General features: G+C 38.8%; 1 protein-coding gene across 1 annotated transcript in view; it reads left to right on the top strand.

The window, feature by feature from the left end:
* Nucleotides 1-15,667, top strand: part of SNRK (SNF related kinase) — a 91,406-nt gene that overhangs the window by 32,078 nt on the left and 43,661 nt on the right. Inside the window, exon 2 of the mRNA XM_019508809.1 lies at nucleotides 2,298-2,991. Coding sequence (XP_019364354.1) covers nucleotides 2,403-2,991 — 589 coding nt within the window. The 5' untranslated portion in view covers nucleotides 2,298-2,402. The remainder of the gene's footprint in view (nucleotides 1-2,297; nucleotides 2,992-15,667) is intronic.

Here is a 15,667-nt window from a genome sequence, read left to right as displayed (position 1 = left end):
CTTAGCTCAGGTTTACAGTTGGGAGGAGAAAAGTGCTTGTTGAAGGATTGAAACTTGGTTTTAGCTTGTTTCCATAAAATTGGGACCGTGTCATTAAGGAAAGCCCTCATTGTCCTTTTTGAGTCCACTCAATATCTCTTTGGCCTCTGACGTGTTATTTAAGGGGAATTCTATTTACGGTGTGATAATACAGTGAATGAGCCACAAAGCTGTTTCGCATACAACTTCATGGCTCATTTGTATCATATCTTAAATTGACCATGTGGCCAGTTGGGGCTGGCCCATGATAGATCCTTAACTGAAGCCATTGGAACCCAGTGCTTATAACTGTTACCATGTTTGAGGGGCAGCAGGTTACTCTTTTCATGGCCTAGAGGAGATCATCAATGCCATCAACTGTTTCATGTCCTGTTCTGAAGCCTACCCTGGGTATATTGAGAGTGTCCAAGTGGAGTTGACGGTGATCTTTGCAAGCTTCTCCCTTGATTGAGAATGAGAGCTGCAATACAAAATACCAGTTCCTTCCTTAATAGTTCAGAATGTGTTATTTAGGGAGGTGATGCATCTTTCTTCTCAAAGGGCATATATTTCAAGGGCACAGATTCTCTTTGCTCTCTGACAAAGGTGTGAATTAGGATTGGAGGTTGTGGCTCTCTCCTTTTAGTGCGTTTGCACCTTCCTGTCTGTCCAGTCGCATCTGTTCTCACATGCATGGGGTGTATGTTATCTTGGTATTTCTTTGAAGAAGTCTTTGAGTAGTTTCCTGACAAGTACTCTGGGAGTTTTCTGTGGTGTTAGGTTTGGATTCCGGAATTGAGTGACTCATTGCACTCCATTGACTCCGGTTTCTTTGGGTGTTATTCTTACAGTACCATGGCTGGCAGTTTCCCTAGTACTTCTCTTGCAAAAAAATCCTGAGTAACTTTAAATAAAAAGAGATGTATAGTGAAGCATATGGGGAGTCTTTGCATTGACTTCGATATCAAAATTTGGTACTTGGTTTTTAACAGGGAAATGAACGAACTATTCAGTAGCATCTGGTATGCAGTGCTTGAAACTTGACTGTTGTGGTGTTGTAGAATCAGAGCAGTGAGGATTTTCTTCCTGCATTTCACTTGTTTTGAAATTATCTCTTTTAATGCTTAAGTTTTTAGTTGTTGTGTATTCCGGTGGGGTATAAGTAACTACTAGAAGTTACAGTTTGACTTTATTTAAACCTAAGTTAAAGATACTGGGAGAAAGATGTATAAGTATAGCAAATAAAAATAGCAGTGGACTCTTCAGGCTCAAGAACTTCACTAGTGATTATGGATTTGACCATTACATAAAATAGTCAGCTACCAATATATTAAATATTACAAGTGATTAGTGAGTTGCTGAGTACCTATATTCCGATGTAGGCTTTTAAATAATGTGTCTTGATTTCTCTCTCTTTTGTTGAATATTTATAGCTCTGGGTACTTCAGTTTAAAAGCTTAAATAAGGTATTTAGATAGCAAGTTTGAAAACTGGTTAAAATATGAATATTAATAACTTTATTTGGTACAATGCATTAATCCATTCCAAACACTTAATCTTGGCTTATTATTTTAATTGCTGCTGTTTTTATATTTAGTTATTAGTCTCTTTTAAAGGAATAATGTGAATTCCTTTGCTTCATCATACCCATTTTTAAATGAGATATTTTTATGCTTCTAATTTTATAGTCAGTGCAGTAAAACACTGATGTGGGGAATGCATATTCATCTCAGTTTCTGGTATATTTTAACATTTGGCACAAAACAGTTATCTTGTGATGGGAAGTTATTTTGGCATTACTTTGATGCTTCTCTTTTACCTTTTAACAAATATACTGCTTCTTAAATGCTTGTTGAATTGCCAGTTTTGAAGACTGTAACTTGAAACAACTAATCTTTCTAAGATACAGCTTCTTTAAAGTGTTTGTTCATTTTCCATATTTAAGGAAAATCAGTTATCCAGTTTTTAGCAGAGATTTTAAGCACTAAGATCCTTCTACCCTTCTTTTCAGTAAACTGTTAAAATGATTTCTCTTTATATTGCATTTGAAGTAAATTGTATAAAAGATGCTTGTTGGCTTGATTTTTTGCCCCTGCCAGATGCCAGTCACAGCTGCATAATTTTAAAGTCACGAACCAATCTCTTTAAAAAACTCGTTTGTTGGATGACTGCAAGAGAATTCTGTAACGCTTGTGTTAAATTTTTTTTGGAAGAATGACGTGTTATAGGTAATGTGAATATATCCTAGAAGTAATCTTATCTCTCTCCTTTTATTTTAGATATGTTTGTCAGTGACAATGGATTATTTATTTTCAACAGACACTCTTATATGAGAAGGTTGCAATTCCAAACAGTTTAAGCATTCTTCCTTCTCCTGGAACAGTATGGCAGGCTTCAAACGAGGGTATGATGGGAAAATTGCTGGATTGTATGATTTGGATAAAACCTTGGGAAGAGGCCACTTTGCTGTGGTCAAACTTGCCCGACATGTCTTCACAGGTGAGAAAGTAGCAGTGAAAGTAATTGACAAGACCAAACTGGACACTTTAGCCACTGGGCATCTTTTCCAAGAAGTTAGATGCATGAAACTAGTGCAGCATCCAAATATTGTACGCTTGTATGAAGTGATTGACACCCAGACCAAACTTTATCTTATCTTAGAACTTGGTGATGGAGGAGATATGTTTGATTACATCATGAAACATGAAGAGGGTCTTAATGAGGAACTGGCTAAGAAATATTTTGCTCAGATAGTTCATGCCATATCTTACTGCCATAAACTACATGTAGTTCACAGAGACTTAAAACCAGAGAATGTGGTCTTTTTTGAAAAACAAGGACTTGTGAAATTGACTGACTTTGGCTTCAGCAACAAATTTCAGCCTGGGAAGAAGCTCACAACAAGTTGTGGATCTCTTGCCTATTCTGCTCCTGAAATTTTACTTGGGGATGAATATGATGCACCAGCAGTGGGTAAGTTACCATATTGTTAAGTTTAAACAGTAATCTTGACTTGCATATTTGGATATTGTATCAGTTGTTTTCCCTTTCAAGATAATTCCATGGTTGGAAGCTGAGTAATCAGCAAGAAGTATTATAATAAGCCTACAATCACCTGTGAGTCAAGGTTGCAACAGCTTTATTTGAAGGAGATAATATTTAGCCTGCTCAAGAACTTTCAAAGCTGGTCTTAAACCTTCTGTATTTTTATATCAAATATTAAAAATGAAAACATGCAGTAGATTACAACAACTTACCAGTAGTAAGATGGATGCAGTATATCTTTTGTGTATCTGTGTAAACAAAACTCAGCCTCCTTTGTGGGACCAGAAAGGCGATAGTTTAAGATCTCTTATGGAACAGAAGAGAATCATTATCTTAGTATTAGAAATTGAAGCACATTTGGAGGTGAAGCACCTTTTATAGGGTGACTGAGATGACCTAAGGGTAAGTAGTAACTAATCTAATGCATAAGATTTGTGATTTGGCCGTAAAAGGTGGAGAGCCGACAAAGGTTCACTACCAGAAAAATAAAATGAAAACTACTTGTGCCAACAACTAAAATATAGAACTGCTCTCCTTTTGGTAGCTGTATACCAGAGTCAGTGGTCAAAGCTGTATACCATCTGAGGTCCATTACTGGGGTCAGGTTGAGAGCGTGGGCAAATGATCAAACTGCAGCAAGTTACAAGGGGCTGAGCATGTAAGTCTTCTGTAGTAAATGCTTGCTGTTGACTTTCAGTAAGTAAAAGCTAAAGACTAAGTTGCCTAATCTTAACTTTTATTTAAATAGGGCAGGAGGTGTCAGAGCATTACTGCAGTGCTGATCCTTGTCCTACCCCTGTTAATTCTTTTTAATTTGGTCACTTGTGCATATCCATCCATTAGCACAACTGCCACTCACTTTTGTAGCATATTACTGTACAACTGGGCAAGCATCTGAAAAAAAGAAAAGCTTCAGTGGATGTACTGTCCTTCGGCAGTCTGAAATACCTTTTACTGTGGTCAAATGCCTCTTGTACTCGCCATGCAAGTACCTATTCCGTTATTCTGTTTTCATATCACATAGTAGAACTTTCAGTCTTGCATGTACTCAAGCTTTTTTCAGGGTTGTGCTTCTGGTGGTGGTAGCTAACAAAATATTTAAAGCTGCTTTGTTTCAGGCTTTTGATAATGTTTTGCCTCTTGTTATTGCTTAAGACATTGTAGGTTGCTCCTGGATAAAAGAGCAGATCTTAAGGTGTGGGGGGAGGTAGTTTTCTCAATCTGAGATCTCAAATTTCTTCCTAAGAAGATCTAAATACAAAACTTGACTTTGTCTTTTTTTTTTTTCTAGTTTTGAATGTAGGTGTTTATTGTACTTTCCAGTCTCTTCTGTACCATATTTAAACAATCTGTTGACTAGTAAAGGTGGGTCTTAAGACATTTAGTTTTAAGAAAAGTAGCAATTTTGTTAGCATATCCATATCAATAGCAAACTTCAGGGTAGCTCAGTTATTGGTTTCAGTCTCTTCCATCTTAGAGTTAATATCAAGATGCTCTTAAAGTTAAGCTTTTCTTCAGTTTTGGTAGCTGTACCTAGCAGTTGATGATTTGAGCTAGTCATGCCTTTGGCCAAGTAATTTAGGACAAGTCACAGCCATATCTTTTTTTAAAATTTAAAAAACAGGTTCTTTTGTTTGGATTCTTCTATGGTATCACAGAAGTTCAGGTAGTTCTGCCTATTACCCTTATCAAAGCAAATCAAATTAAAATAGGCTTGTCCTTTCAGTTCAGTCCTCAAAGTTTCTTCTGCTTCTTCCTGAAGCAATACTTTCCTTCAGCCTCTTTCTCCCACCATCAGCTACAGCCTGTTTTAAATGCTCCCACCTGGGGATTCATCCCCTCCAAACCTGCACCTCATTGGCATGTAGAGCTAGCAGCCCCCCTGTGTCCTTAAAGGGTCTCTTGATCCTGAAAAAAGAAACTAAGTTCTTCTGTGCGTTGAGTTTCTAGAAGTACAGTTTTAGTGCCTACCTAGGAATTTACCTGTTGTAGAAAGTCTGTTGCTTGGCTCTTGTTGAGTCCAGTCTTCCTGTCATATGATATGAAAAAGCCTCGCTACAAAGGAATGGGGAAGAAGCTGAAGTTTTGGGACTACAACCTGTTGCAGGTGTTAAGAGGAAAGAAATAAGATCAGAAAGTGTCTTTGGGAATTGAGAAGATGGTGGCAGCAGTAAAGAGCCTGGGAAGCTTTTATGATGGGGAAAAAATCATAAGCTTAAACCAAGAAGGGATACATTGCTAAGGTTATGGGAAGGAGAGAAAGACATGAGGCAGAGATTGAGTGAGCCTGAAATATTTGTGAATTTGGATATGGCACAGCTTGTAAGATGCATGCATTGGTAGGACACAGCTTTCAGATAATAGAAAATCTTAAAAAATTAAGGTTGGAAGGGACCTCAGGAGGTCACCTAGTCCAACTGTCTGCTCAGAGCAGGACCAAAATGGATGCATGGTGCAATTTTGTTATAACCACTTCTGATTGTGCTGGAAGTTTTAATCCTAGAACTTCATTGTAGGAGGTTATATTGCTTTCACATGTATAGCCATCTGTTCTGTTGTAGGCCTATTGCAATTTATCAGATAACTTCTTGACCGGTATTGAATAAACAGTCTGTTATGGTGGTTCACAGTAGTGACTTCAAATTCACCCAAAAGTAGAAAGAAATTGATTAAAAAGGGTTACTAGAGTATGTTTTAAACTAAACCAGAACTGTTCCAGGTTTGTTGGGTTTAAAAATATAGTGAGTGGGCTTTTGGGGGATTTTTGAAGGGAAAAAAACCCAGAGTGTAAAATCAGTGTAATTGCAATCTTCATAAAATTTCTAGGCAGGGGAACCTAGCTTGGGAGCATATTGTTTAAGATATTCCCATATGTCTGACTTTGATCATCAGTAGAGATATGTTGGTTTCTCAGTATTGTGTTTTGGAAGATAAACATTTCTCTGCTTATCATCTTGAAGTATATTCCAAATGAAGTATATTTAAAGTTCTCTTGAAGAGAACTTTAAATTGTTACATTGATCTGAAGTAGCTTGCACTTAAAAATGGTCCAGACTCTACCTGAAAGCAGATCAAAATAGGCCTCGTGTCTCATTTTATAAATGATGCAGTATGTTATGTCCCACTCCACACATCAAAGGAATGCTGCCTACTTAACTAGCCTTGAGAACTTTTTCTTAACACCTGTGTGAGAGGCAGTAGGTCTAGCTGAGGCAGATAGGGAACCTAAGAAAGTAGTGAGCAGAGCAAGCAGAAAGGGTGGACAAAAGAAAGCTGAACCTCTTGGGAAATTTAGGCAGGATATTACTCTCCTCCCCCGCCCCATCTGTTGAAATTACTGTTTCAACCTTTTAAACTAATTTCCATGCACTATATTCTTCCATTGGAAACACCACTAGTTCCAGGTAGGCTCCATACTGATCTAGATCTTTGACTCATACAGACCAATAATTGACCTTGGGGAGTGGCCAGGAACTTGTGCTTCAAAATAAAGTTGTATACCAACAAAATGCAACTAATTTTGCACTGTTATATTTGAGAGAGAAGTTAGGAAGAACTTAATCTTTCAGGTGACCAACCTTTGTGTTTTTGAATGAGGGTCTTCTCGGCATTTTGGCTAAGATCAAGTGACTTCAGTATTATCACAGGGCACAGGCAGAAGGTATACTTGTCATGTGATCAGCCCCCTGAACTACTCTACAGCTGTGGCATGATGTACATGCATGGCTGCAGAGCACTTTAGAAGCGGCTGATTGCATGACAAATTAACCCTTATCTAATGAGGGATCAGATGAAGGCACTCCAAAGTGGAGTGCCTTGGGGAACTCAGTCTGTCAGTGTGGCTTCTGGAGTTATCTGCAAGAAGGGAGAGGGGAGGGGGAGCTGTGGGCTGGGGGTTGCCTGGACTGAGCTGGAGTAGGAGAGGCTTGCATCCACTTGCATCCGCCCAGCCCTGATTGTGGGGCAGGCAGGCTCAGTTCCGCCCCCCTCCCCTCCCCCCAAGTGTGGGGGCTTGCACATGTGTCGGCCCCACAGACTTGTGTAGCAAATTGTTTTTATACCCATAATGGCTCAGGGCTTTTTTTTTTTCCTTCTATAAAGAATAACTCTCAAATATAAATTAATGCATTGGTATCTTCCTGACTGTATGCAACCTGAACCAATTACAGATAAGTGTGAGCTGCTTCCATGTAATGAGTTGGTTATTTTGATAGTTATTAGATTTTGGCAATAACTTTGGTTGTGTTGATTGTTAAGGGTCGTGCAATACAGAGTCTTACTCCTTTCTGCTTTTGATTTCAAGTCACCTCTGTACAGAGATGTGGGTTTTCTGGAAAATTTTGAATTGGAAAATTTTCCATTGCCCTAAATAGAGCATGATTTGATTTAGCGTGTTTATGTAACTTATATTTAGTAAACAAAACTAAAAAAGTACACCTATGTTAATTTTATGTCTCAATAGCCACCAGTATTTGAACTGAAATATTTGATTAAGAAAAAAATAAATGCACACTTAACGTAGTTTAAATGTTGTAGTCAAACAAATTCAAAGCTTTATGTGGAAAGAAATTACTTTCATTGGAATACTTGTAAAAATGTAAAGACAATACACAGTACCGTGTACTTCCCTTTACATTGTGTAAGTTTAAGAAAACAAATGAAGGCACTGAAAACAGGTGATACTAATTTTAGCACACCTAAAGAACTGTGCATGATATGCCATGGTTGTCCACTCATCTACTTCAGAGTTTAATCCCTTCCACTGAGGTCATTGTGGCACCTCCAGTTTCACTGTCACTATCTATAGAATCACTTGCGCTACTTATTAGTTTCATTTCAAAATAAAAAGTGAGCCACATTCTCTTTTGCTAAAAGAGGTTTGGTTTTACCAGTGAGTCTATGGGCAAGGGCCATATCATCACACTGCATCTTTTCACTAATTGGGTTTCTGACTGATTCTCCAGAAACAAGAGATTTTGAGAAATAGAAACAAGCTTAGCGGTGCGTTCATTTGTTTTTTATTTCACCTGCACAGCTGATTAGGTGAATTCATAACTTGATTTTTGGTTTGGATTATTATATATTGATCTGTAAACCCTCCTGTTTACAAATCAATAACACATATATGTACTCTCTCATACACTTCCTAGGGATAATCACCTGAAAAACACTAATTACGTACAACTTTGAAACTGCCAAGCATGCCTAATATTGCACTGGCATCCATTTATGGTTACTAACGAAACAATGAATTTTTAGAAGTGGAAAATTTCCCATGGAAAAATAAAGCACAAGAAAATTTTCCACCCCACATCTCTGCCTCTGTACTTGCACATACAGGAACTGAAAGGGGAGATGAAGCCCTACTGTCAAAAGCCTAAACTGCATTGGTGGAACCTCATTCCATACTTTTTCTAGGATTGTTGTCTACTTTGGTGCTATAATGTTCAATCTTTTAAATGCTCCCTTATGCAGTGCAGTAACTTTGTATTTACAGAATTGGCAGCTAATTTGGGTTTTATAAATAAATGTAACACCAATAAAACAATGGAAGGGAAACTGAAAGGCCTTTAATTTCTTTTAAAAAAAATCCAATTCTTTGCATTTACCATCCCTACTGTTCCCTGTGGACCCTTGTAGAAGGTTTAACTGAATGGCTTGGTTTGAAGTATGAATATTTTTTAGTATGCTTTCTTCTGTCCTGAGGTTGTAGTTAAATTGGAGTAAGAGGGTAGTAGGTACCTTTTGTGCCTAAAGGCTGTCTAGAAAGTTATGAGATGAATGATAAAATAAAAACTCTTGTTGGCTGAAGTGTTGCATGTTTGCTTTCAGCTAACATATAGAAAAGAACTTCTTCAGCTGGTGTTGTCATGGGAAGCTGAAAGAAACTTGCCATTGTATCTGAACTTAAGGCCTCTACTTCAATTGTAATTCACATAATAGAACTTTACATTTAGAAAGTTGTAGGTCAGGTAAGCTTTTACAGAGGACAAAGTTCAGTTATTTTTTGATTAAGCTAAAAACCTCACATAATTGCTAAGCATTTCAGGGAATGTTGTTACTTGTGATGACCATGGGAGCTATGCTGCTATATTTAGCACTGTAGCTACAATGTGAAACTTGCTTTTATGACTTCGATTCTTATAGATGAGTGACAAATTTATGTTGAAAAACTTTTTTATTCTGAATTGCAGGCTCTGTGGGTAGGAGTTTTTTTATGTCTCTCTCCTGGGCCTAGCACAACCGAGAACATCTCTCTAAGATACCATGCAGTACAAGTAATAAAGAAACCATTCTTTGTAGATGTAAGTGCATAAAGGGATTGTGTTTCAGTCTTTTTTTTTCAGAGCAGAAACCAAAAGATGGTCTCAAAGTGGACTGCATAAAATCAGCATGGTTAAGCAGGGTTCTAGTAACCTCTTCTGTCTATTCCTACGGTGGCTAAAATGCTGCTTGTGAGCAGCATGTGGCTCACTGGCACGATACTTGTGGCTCTCCGGAGCGTCTCTGCTGAAGCCCTGCCCGCTTCTTCCCAAGGTGGCTTTGGGGGAAACAGAGCTGCCGGGTATAGGAACTGCAGCCATGCTTCTTACCCTGGGGTGTGCCTCCCATGAGGAAAGCCAGAGCAGCTTGGCAGTGCAGTGGGGGGGGGTGAGGAAACCATTCCACTCCACGTCTCTCAGCACCTCTTCCTTCCCCTTCGCCCTTCTGTCTGGCTTTAGTGGAGGATTGGATGTGGCAGGGTCAGTAACTCTGGCCACACCTGGTGTATTCCTATAACTCAGGATTTCTGAGATTGTCATAAAAGGTGTTTAAAATTATGATATAGTTTAAAATGTTAGCATTATACACTTTAAATGCAGGCAATATGAAAGTTAAAATGGATGTGTAGTGATAGGGACAGTACATTATGTACATGCATTGTACCTTGAGCCTGATGCCTATAATAGTCCATCTCTTTTGCCCCATATTAGGCTAATACACATCAAGTACTATTTCTGTTAGTCTCTTATGCATTAATAATAGATGTATATATTTCAAGTGGTGACATGGCAATTTTTTTCTTATTTAAAAATGCCTTTTTTGAATTTCTGTTATAAAGTTTGAGAAAATTAACAACTATATAGTCATAGAATATTTATAGCTGTCCTGTGTTGAATATTTTTTTAGGTTTAACTTAAAATGAGATTGCAGCCAATTTTTGCCCCCAAATTGAAGTAAGTCTGGATATTACTCCTCTGTATGAAAATTCAGAGTTAAATTAGCTGAAATTCATTTATGTGTTGTTTTAAAAATCATCTGTGATTAGATTGTGCATTTGGAGATTTCTTGATAAAGCTAGAGGTATAAAGACACAACTAATTTGAAGATTCAGTTTTAAGATAAATTTGCTTAACTAGAACTGATGAGCAAAAAACAAGCTTTGCAAGTATAACTTGAATACTTTTGAAGAGGTTGTAAAAGTGGCTACTACATACTTAAAGTCTTGATTTTATTACAACTTTGCTTAAAAAATTGGTGTATATTGGCTTTTAACACTGTGTAACTAATACTCATTTCTGAGTTTGATTGCTACAGTTCATATGCAAACTAATGAAATTGTATTTTGACTGAAGGAGAAACCTGGATTTTTCCCTCAGTAAACTCCTTCTCATGTACCTTTTGGTTGAACAGTCTCTCTTATTGATTGATCTTTGTACATTCCTGAACAACCTGGGACATTAAGTGCAACTGATAATGGTGTCTTGTATATAAAAGTCTTTCACACTCAATTTCAGATTTACTTTACTAAAATGTACATAGGGATGAATACATTCCCTTTTAAATTCAGACTTCACCGGGGGTTGTAAAGAATAATTTCAAGTGAAACAACAGAAAAGCCTTTCAAAGCAGATTTTAATTACTGAAGCTAAATTTTTAGCCTGTACCCCAGTGTAGTCCATGCTTCTTGTGCATCTCCTGTGAAAAGAGTACATCTCCCAAGAGCGTAGTATGGTCTTCTGCTGTTGAAGAGCTATGTCTTGTTACTAAAAAATGCCACGTCCAGAGGCATCAACATGTGATATAGTCACAAGTGACTTCATATTCTAATCATTATTTATGTGCATTTCTAGCCTGCCAGTTTTGCTAGTATAGATGTGATGATACAGTTTTCATGGTACAAAAACTACTGTATTTACTTGAATACAAGCCAAGGTCCCCTTCCCTCTTGCCCCCAATCAGCATGGGCTGGGGGGGAAGGAAGCCCCTTGTCTTACATTCACATGCTTGGAAACTTAAATACATTATCTATTTTTCAAGTGTTGTCAAAACTGTGTATATTCAGTAATGGAAACCAACTACATAGTTGATTTAAATGCAGCCAATGCTGAATGTGACTCCAAATGCATGGCACGTATTGGGCAAAGATGTTGATGGAAACCTAGCTCAAGAATAAGTTAGTTTAGCTCATTTGATAAGATATATGGTTTCATAGATGTTAGGGGCTGGAAGGGACTTCGCAAGATCATAGAGTCCAGCCCCCCAAAATTCCCAGATCCTGCTGTGAGTCTGAGCCCATACCCAGGCTTGAACTCACAACTCTATGGCTCCAGATTCAGCCTGGCTCTTTGGATTAGGGGGTTGTGTGCTGAGAGTAGTGTTTACTGAGTGCAGTCCCCTTCACTGCTGACTTTTTTTTTTAGTCATGGTGAACCATTACACTGTATACATTTCAACTGCCTCTTCACTCCCACAGCTGAGCTGTGCCTTTGTTTCCCATTTCCAATGATTCCTGATTCTTCACTAGCCTTAAATGTCTGGCAAACATTACCAAGTGGAACCCCCTAACGGTTTGCCTAGAGTTCCTCTATCAGCTCTTTCTCAGCCTAGCCAGGTGGAGCTGGACTAAGTTGTCCTGTGCCTAAACTACATCTAAATATTTGGAGGATCCCAGGATTTATGATTGGAACTGGATATTCTTGTCACGAGTGTGAGGCTAATTATCACATGGACTCTTTGTGAGGAGTATCTGGAGCAGTGCTGAGCTGTAGGGTCCCCATGGCTTGAAATGCTGTTGACTCTGCTAGGGCCCAGCCCAGTGAACTATATGGTAAATTATGAGCCTTTGGGCTGTAGACTAATATGCATTGTTTCTCCTACATATTGTTTCTCAGCCTGAAGTGTTAAGATCAAGTAAGACTGGACTCCAGGACCTCTTGGCATAGGGCTTTCATGTAGAATACCTGCATAGATTTGGGGAGTAACTGAAGCCCCAGACTGATGGGTTGGGAAAGGAGGATACTTGCTTGGTGGTAGAGCCACATGGACTTGATGATTGAGTTTCGCTTAGTCAGATTTTGGGAACTGACTATTCACCTTTGCCCAATTGAATTTGGAACTGATTTAGCCTTGATAAAGATTTAAAAAAAAAAAAGATTGTCTTTATATGTAGGTAGGTGCTTAAATGTTTGAGTACCGTGCTAAAACTTTTAGCAATTTCAAAAAAGGTAACATGGATCAATTCTGGATTAACTAAGTCTAGGGGTAGTATATGCAAATTACTACAGCAGCTGTTATTTTAAGGTCAGTGTTTTTCAATTTTGCTCTTCACTTCCATGTGCTCAGAGAGAGCAGGGTCTGACAAGGGGCTGCATGGGGAAGATGCTGGGGAGAAGCAGAAGGCAGGGGGTACCTGACCCCTCCCTTCCCAGATTTATTTTCCTTGCTGTAGTAGTGGAAGAGAGGCAAATTCAAGGCAATAATTAGATTCTAAACCTGGAAAATTATGGAAAAATTCTAAATTTGTAAATTATAAACTTTAGATTGTATATGTAATCTAATTATTAGGAGATCTTCTTATAATCAGGGCTGTCTTTTATATTTGAGTAAATGTGGTAACTTGGTTTTGTTCCTAGAATTCCCCAAAATTCCCATAGAATCCTTGAATCCTTTCTTCGCATCAGTTGGCGCACTCTGTAGTAGAAAAAAAACACTTTGATTACTAATACAAGGGTTACAGTATACTGTTTTCTGTCTTTTTTGATACCTTATGCCCAGAGTGCAGGTTTCTTAATTTTGAACATAGCAGTATGGTACGTTCATTACTGTACTTGAGTATAAATTTTCCTTCATATATGTATGTGTATACAACTCAGTTCTAAGTTATTAGTATTTGATTTGCAGATTTATGTTAGGGGGTGTTTCTATAACTCTTCTGTTGTATTTAGTTAGAATGCTGTCTCTTTCTGTAGATTATTTGAAACTATTTAGTCTTCTAATACCCCTGAAAGGTGGAGGGGTGGAAAGCACACAAGAAATATTTATTCATCAGATACTTGAATGCTAGTTGATCTTATGTCCCCCGTTTCTTCTTAAACTTTTTTTCATTATTTTATATCCCTAACTCTAAAAAGATCTCCCAGCTTCCACTTCTAATAAATGTAATTAATCCTACAACACACATGTTCAAAAGCCAACATACGTCTGTGTGTCCAATTCTAGCACTGAGTCCCAGTCAAAAATGGATTTCAGTGTCTGAAGTGATCTTAAGTCCCAAAATTTCACTTAAAATTAGTCATCAAACTCTCCATTCAGCTGCTGCATTCTGGGTTTGTGGAGGTTTTTGACATTTAAAAGCAATGGTAACTTCAAAGTTCTGCTTCTGGGCATTTTCAGAAGCACATGGCCTTTGACAGGACTGAGTAGCCCTGGTGCCTTTGTCTTGCCTAAGTCTCAGTCTCAGGAACCCGCAGACTGGGTTTTTCTCTACTTAATTCCCACTGGAATGGGTATTGTTTGTTTTAATAAATAGCCTAGTGCAGTGGAGACCAACCTTTTTGGCAGATGTGCCACAAATTAAGACCCTCCTAGAGTGCCACTCTGATCCTCTTCTCCTGCTTTATCTGCTGCTCTGTATTCTGCTGCCTGCCGTGTCCCCATTCTGCCACATGCCAAACAGAGGCTGGCTGTGCCACTTATGGTACACTAGCTACAGGCTGGCCACCCTGACCTACTGATTTAAAATGCTTCAACACTTTAAAGTGTAGGTAAGTAGAGTTCAGTTCTTTATTTTGCCTGAGGGACTTTAAACCCATCTCTCCTACCTTGTAGGCTGGGGTGGGTAAAATGTGGCCCAGGGGCCAGGTGTGGCCTGCCAGACCATTCTATCTGGCCCATGGGGCCCCTAAAAAAAAAATATATATATATTAATTTTATCTGCCCACAGGCTGCCTGTCACGTGGCCCTCAATGGCTTGCCAAAACTCAGTAAGCGGCCCTCCCTCCGAAATAATTGCCTGCTTCTGTTGTAGGCTAGAGGCTGTTCTGAGGTAAGGATATATTCAGTCCATTGGATTGAAGCAGTTCCAGCCTACAAAAAAGTTATCAAACCATTTATTGAACTACCGATTAAGAGTGAACTTGACTCTCTAGTGTGATATTTAGGGTACTTGCCTAGAGCTTGGGTGTGGGGTGATATCTTAGGTATTACTCCATTTTCTGAGAACTATGTTTATTTTATCCAATAATCTTCCTTAACCACTTGCCTAGAATCATGTTTATTCTTGTTTCTTACTGCTCTGGCCAGTGAATTGTGAATTATTTTGTATAAGTGGAAACAGCTCCTGCAGGATGGGTTGTAGGCCTCCAGCCTTCATTAGTTGATATCCTGCTACCTCAGGCAGGCATGTGAGACTCCTGAAACCTTCAAGTGGAAGGAATTGAACTTGGCTTTGCTAATCCTTGGTGAACTGCTCAGTGATTCTCCATTGTACAGAAGGAACTATTTCTTTTGCTCTTCTTTAGAAGAAGAATGTATTTTGGAAAAAAAGGGGGTGGGGCTTGAGGGCCTGGCTTGTTGAGGGCCTGGCAAAGAGATGGCTCAGGCCTGTGAATCCAAAGTGGAAGATACACCTCCTTGTGGTGCTAGTTTAGGGTCCTCAGTCCCCTGTAAGGAGGAAGGGATTTATGACTGTTTCTCTGTTAACTTACACTGCCAGAGATAGTTGTGTGCTGTCTTTATGGGTTCAAGTCTGGGACAAGTCCCTTTTTTGAATTGTATAGGAAGCCAAGTTTTTGAACTTAAGGGCTGTGGTGCTTCCTCTGCAGTGGATTTTTTGTTGTTTTTTTGGATCTGGGTCTAATCTTCCTGTTGCTACCAAACACAGGTTGGGATACTGACTGATTTAATCGATTATAAAGAATAAACTAAAAATATTCTGCTTAGACAATTTAGGAATGACTAGGAAACATGAATATATTTGCGTTCCTGTGTACCACGCTTCTCAATTATGCTAGCAAAATACACAAAATAACACACTGGAACCACAGTAAATTTAATATAGCATGTATTGTCCTTGATCATTGTGCAGAGGAATCGAACACACCTGGGCCAAGGGTTAGCGAGGACTTAGTAAGGGAGTTTCTGGAGGGGCTGGACGCATTCAAGTCAGCCAGTCCGGATGATCTCCACCCTAGAGTTCTAAAGGAACTGGCCGAGGTCATTGCAGGTCCCCTGGCATGGCTTTACGAGCTCTTGTGGTACACTGGAGAGGTGCCAGAGGACTGGAAGAGGGCCACTGTGGTTCCAATCTTCAAAAAAGGGAGGAAGAAGGACTTGGGAAACT

This window comes from Gavialis gangeticus, unplaced genomic scaffold, assembly GCF_001723915.1.
Source record: "Gavialis gangeticus isolate Ggan-Ray unplaced genomic scaffold, GavGan_comp1, whole genome shotgun sequence".
Lineage (NCBI taxonomy): Eukaryota > Metazoa > Chordata > Crocodylia > Gavialidae > Gavialis > Gavialis gangeticus.
Note: the sequence above shows the minus strand (reverse complement) of the source record. Positions and strands in the feature narration are given on the sequence as shown.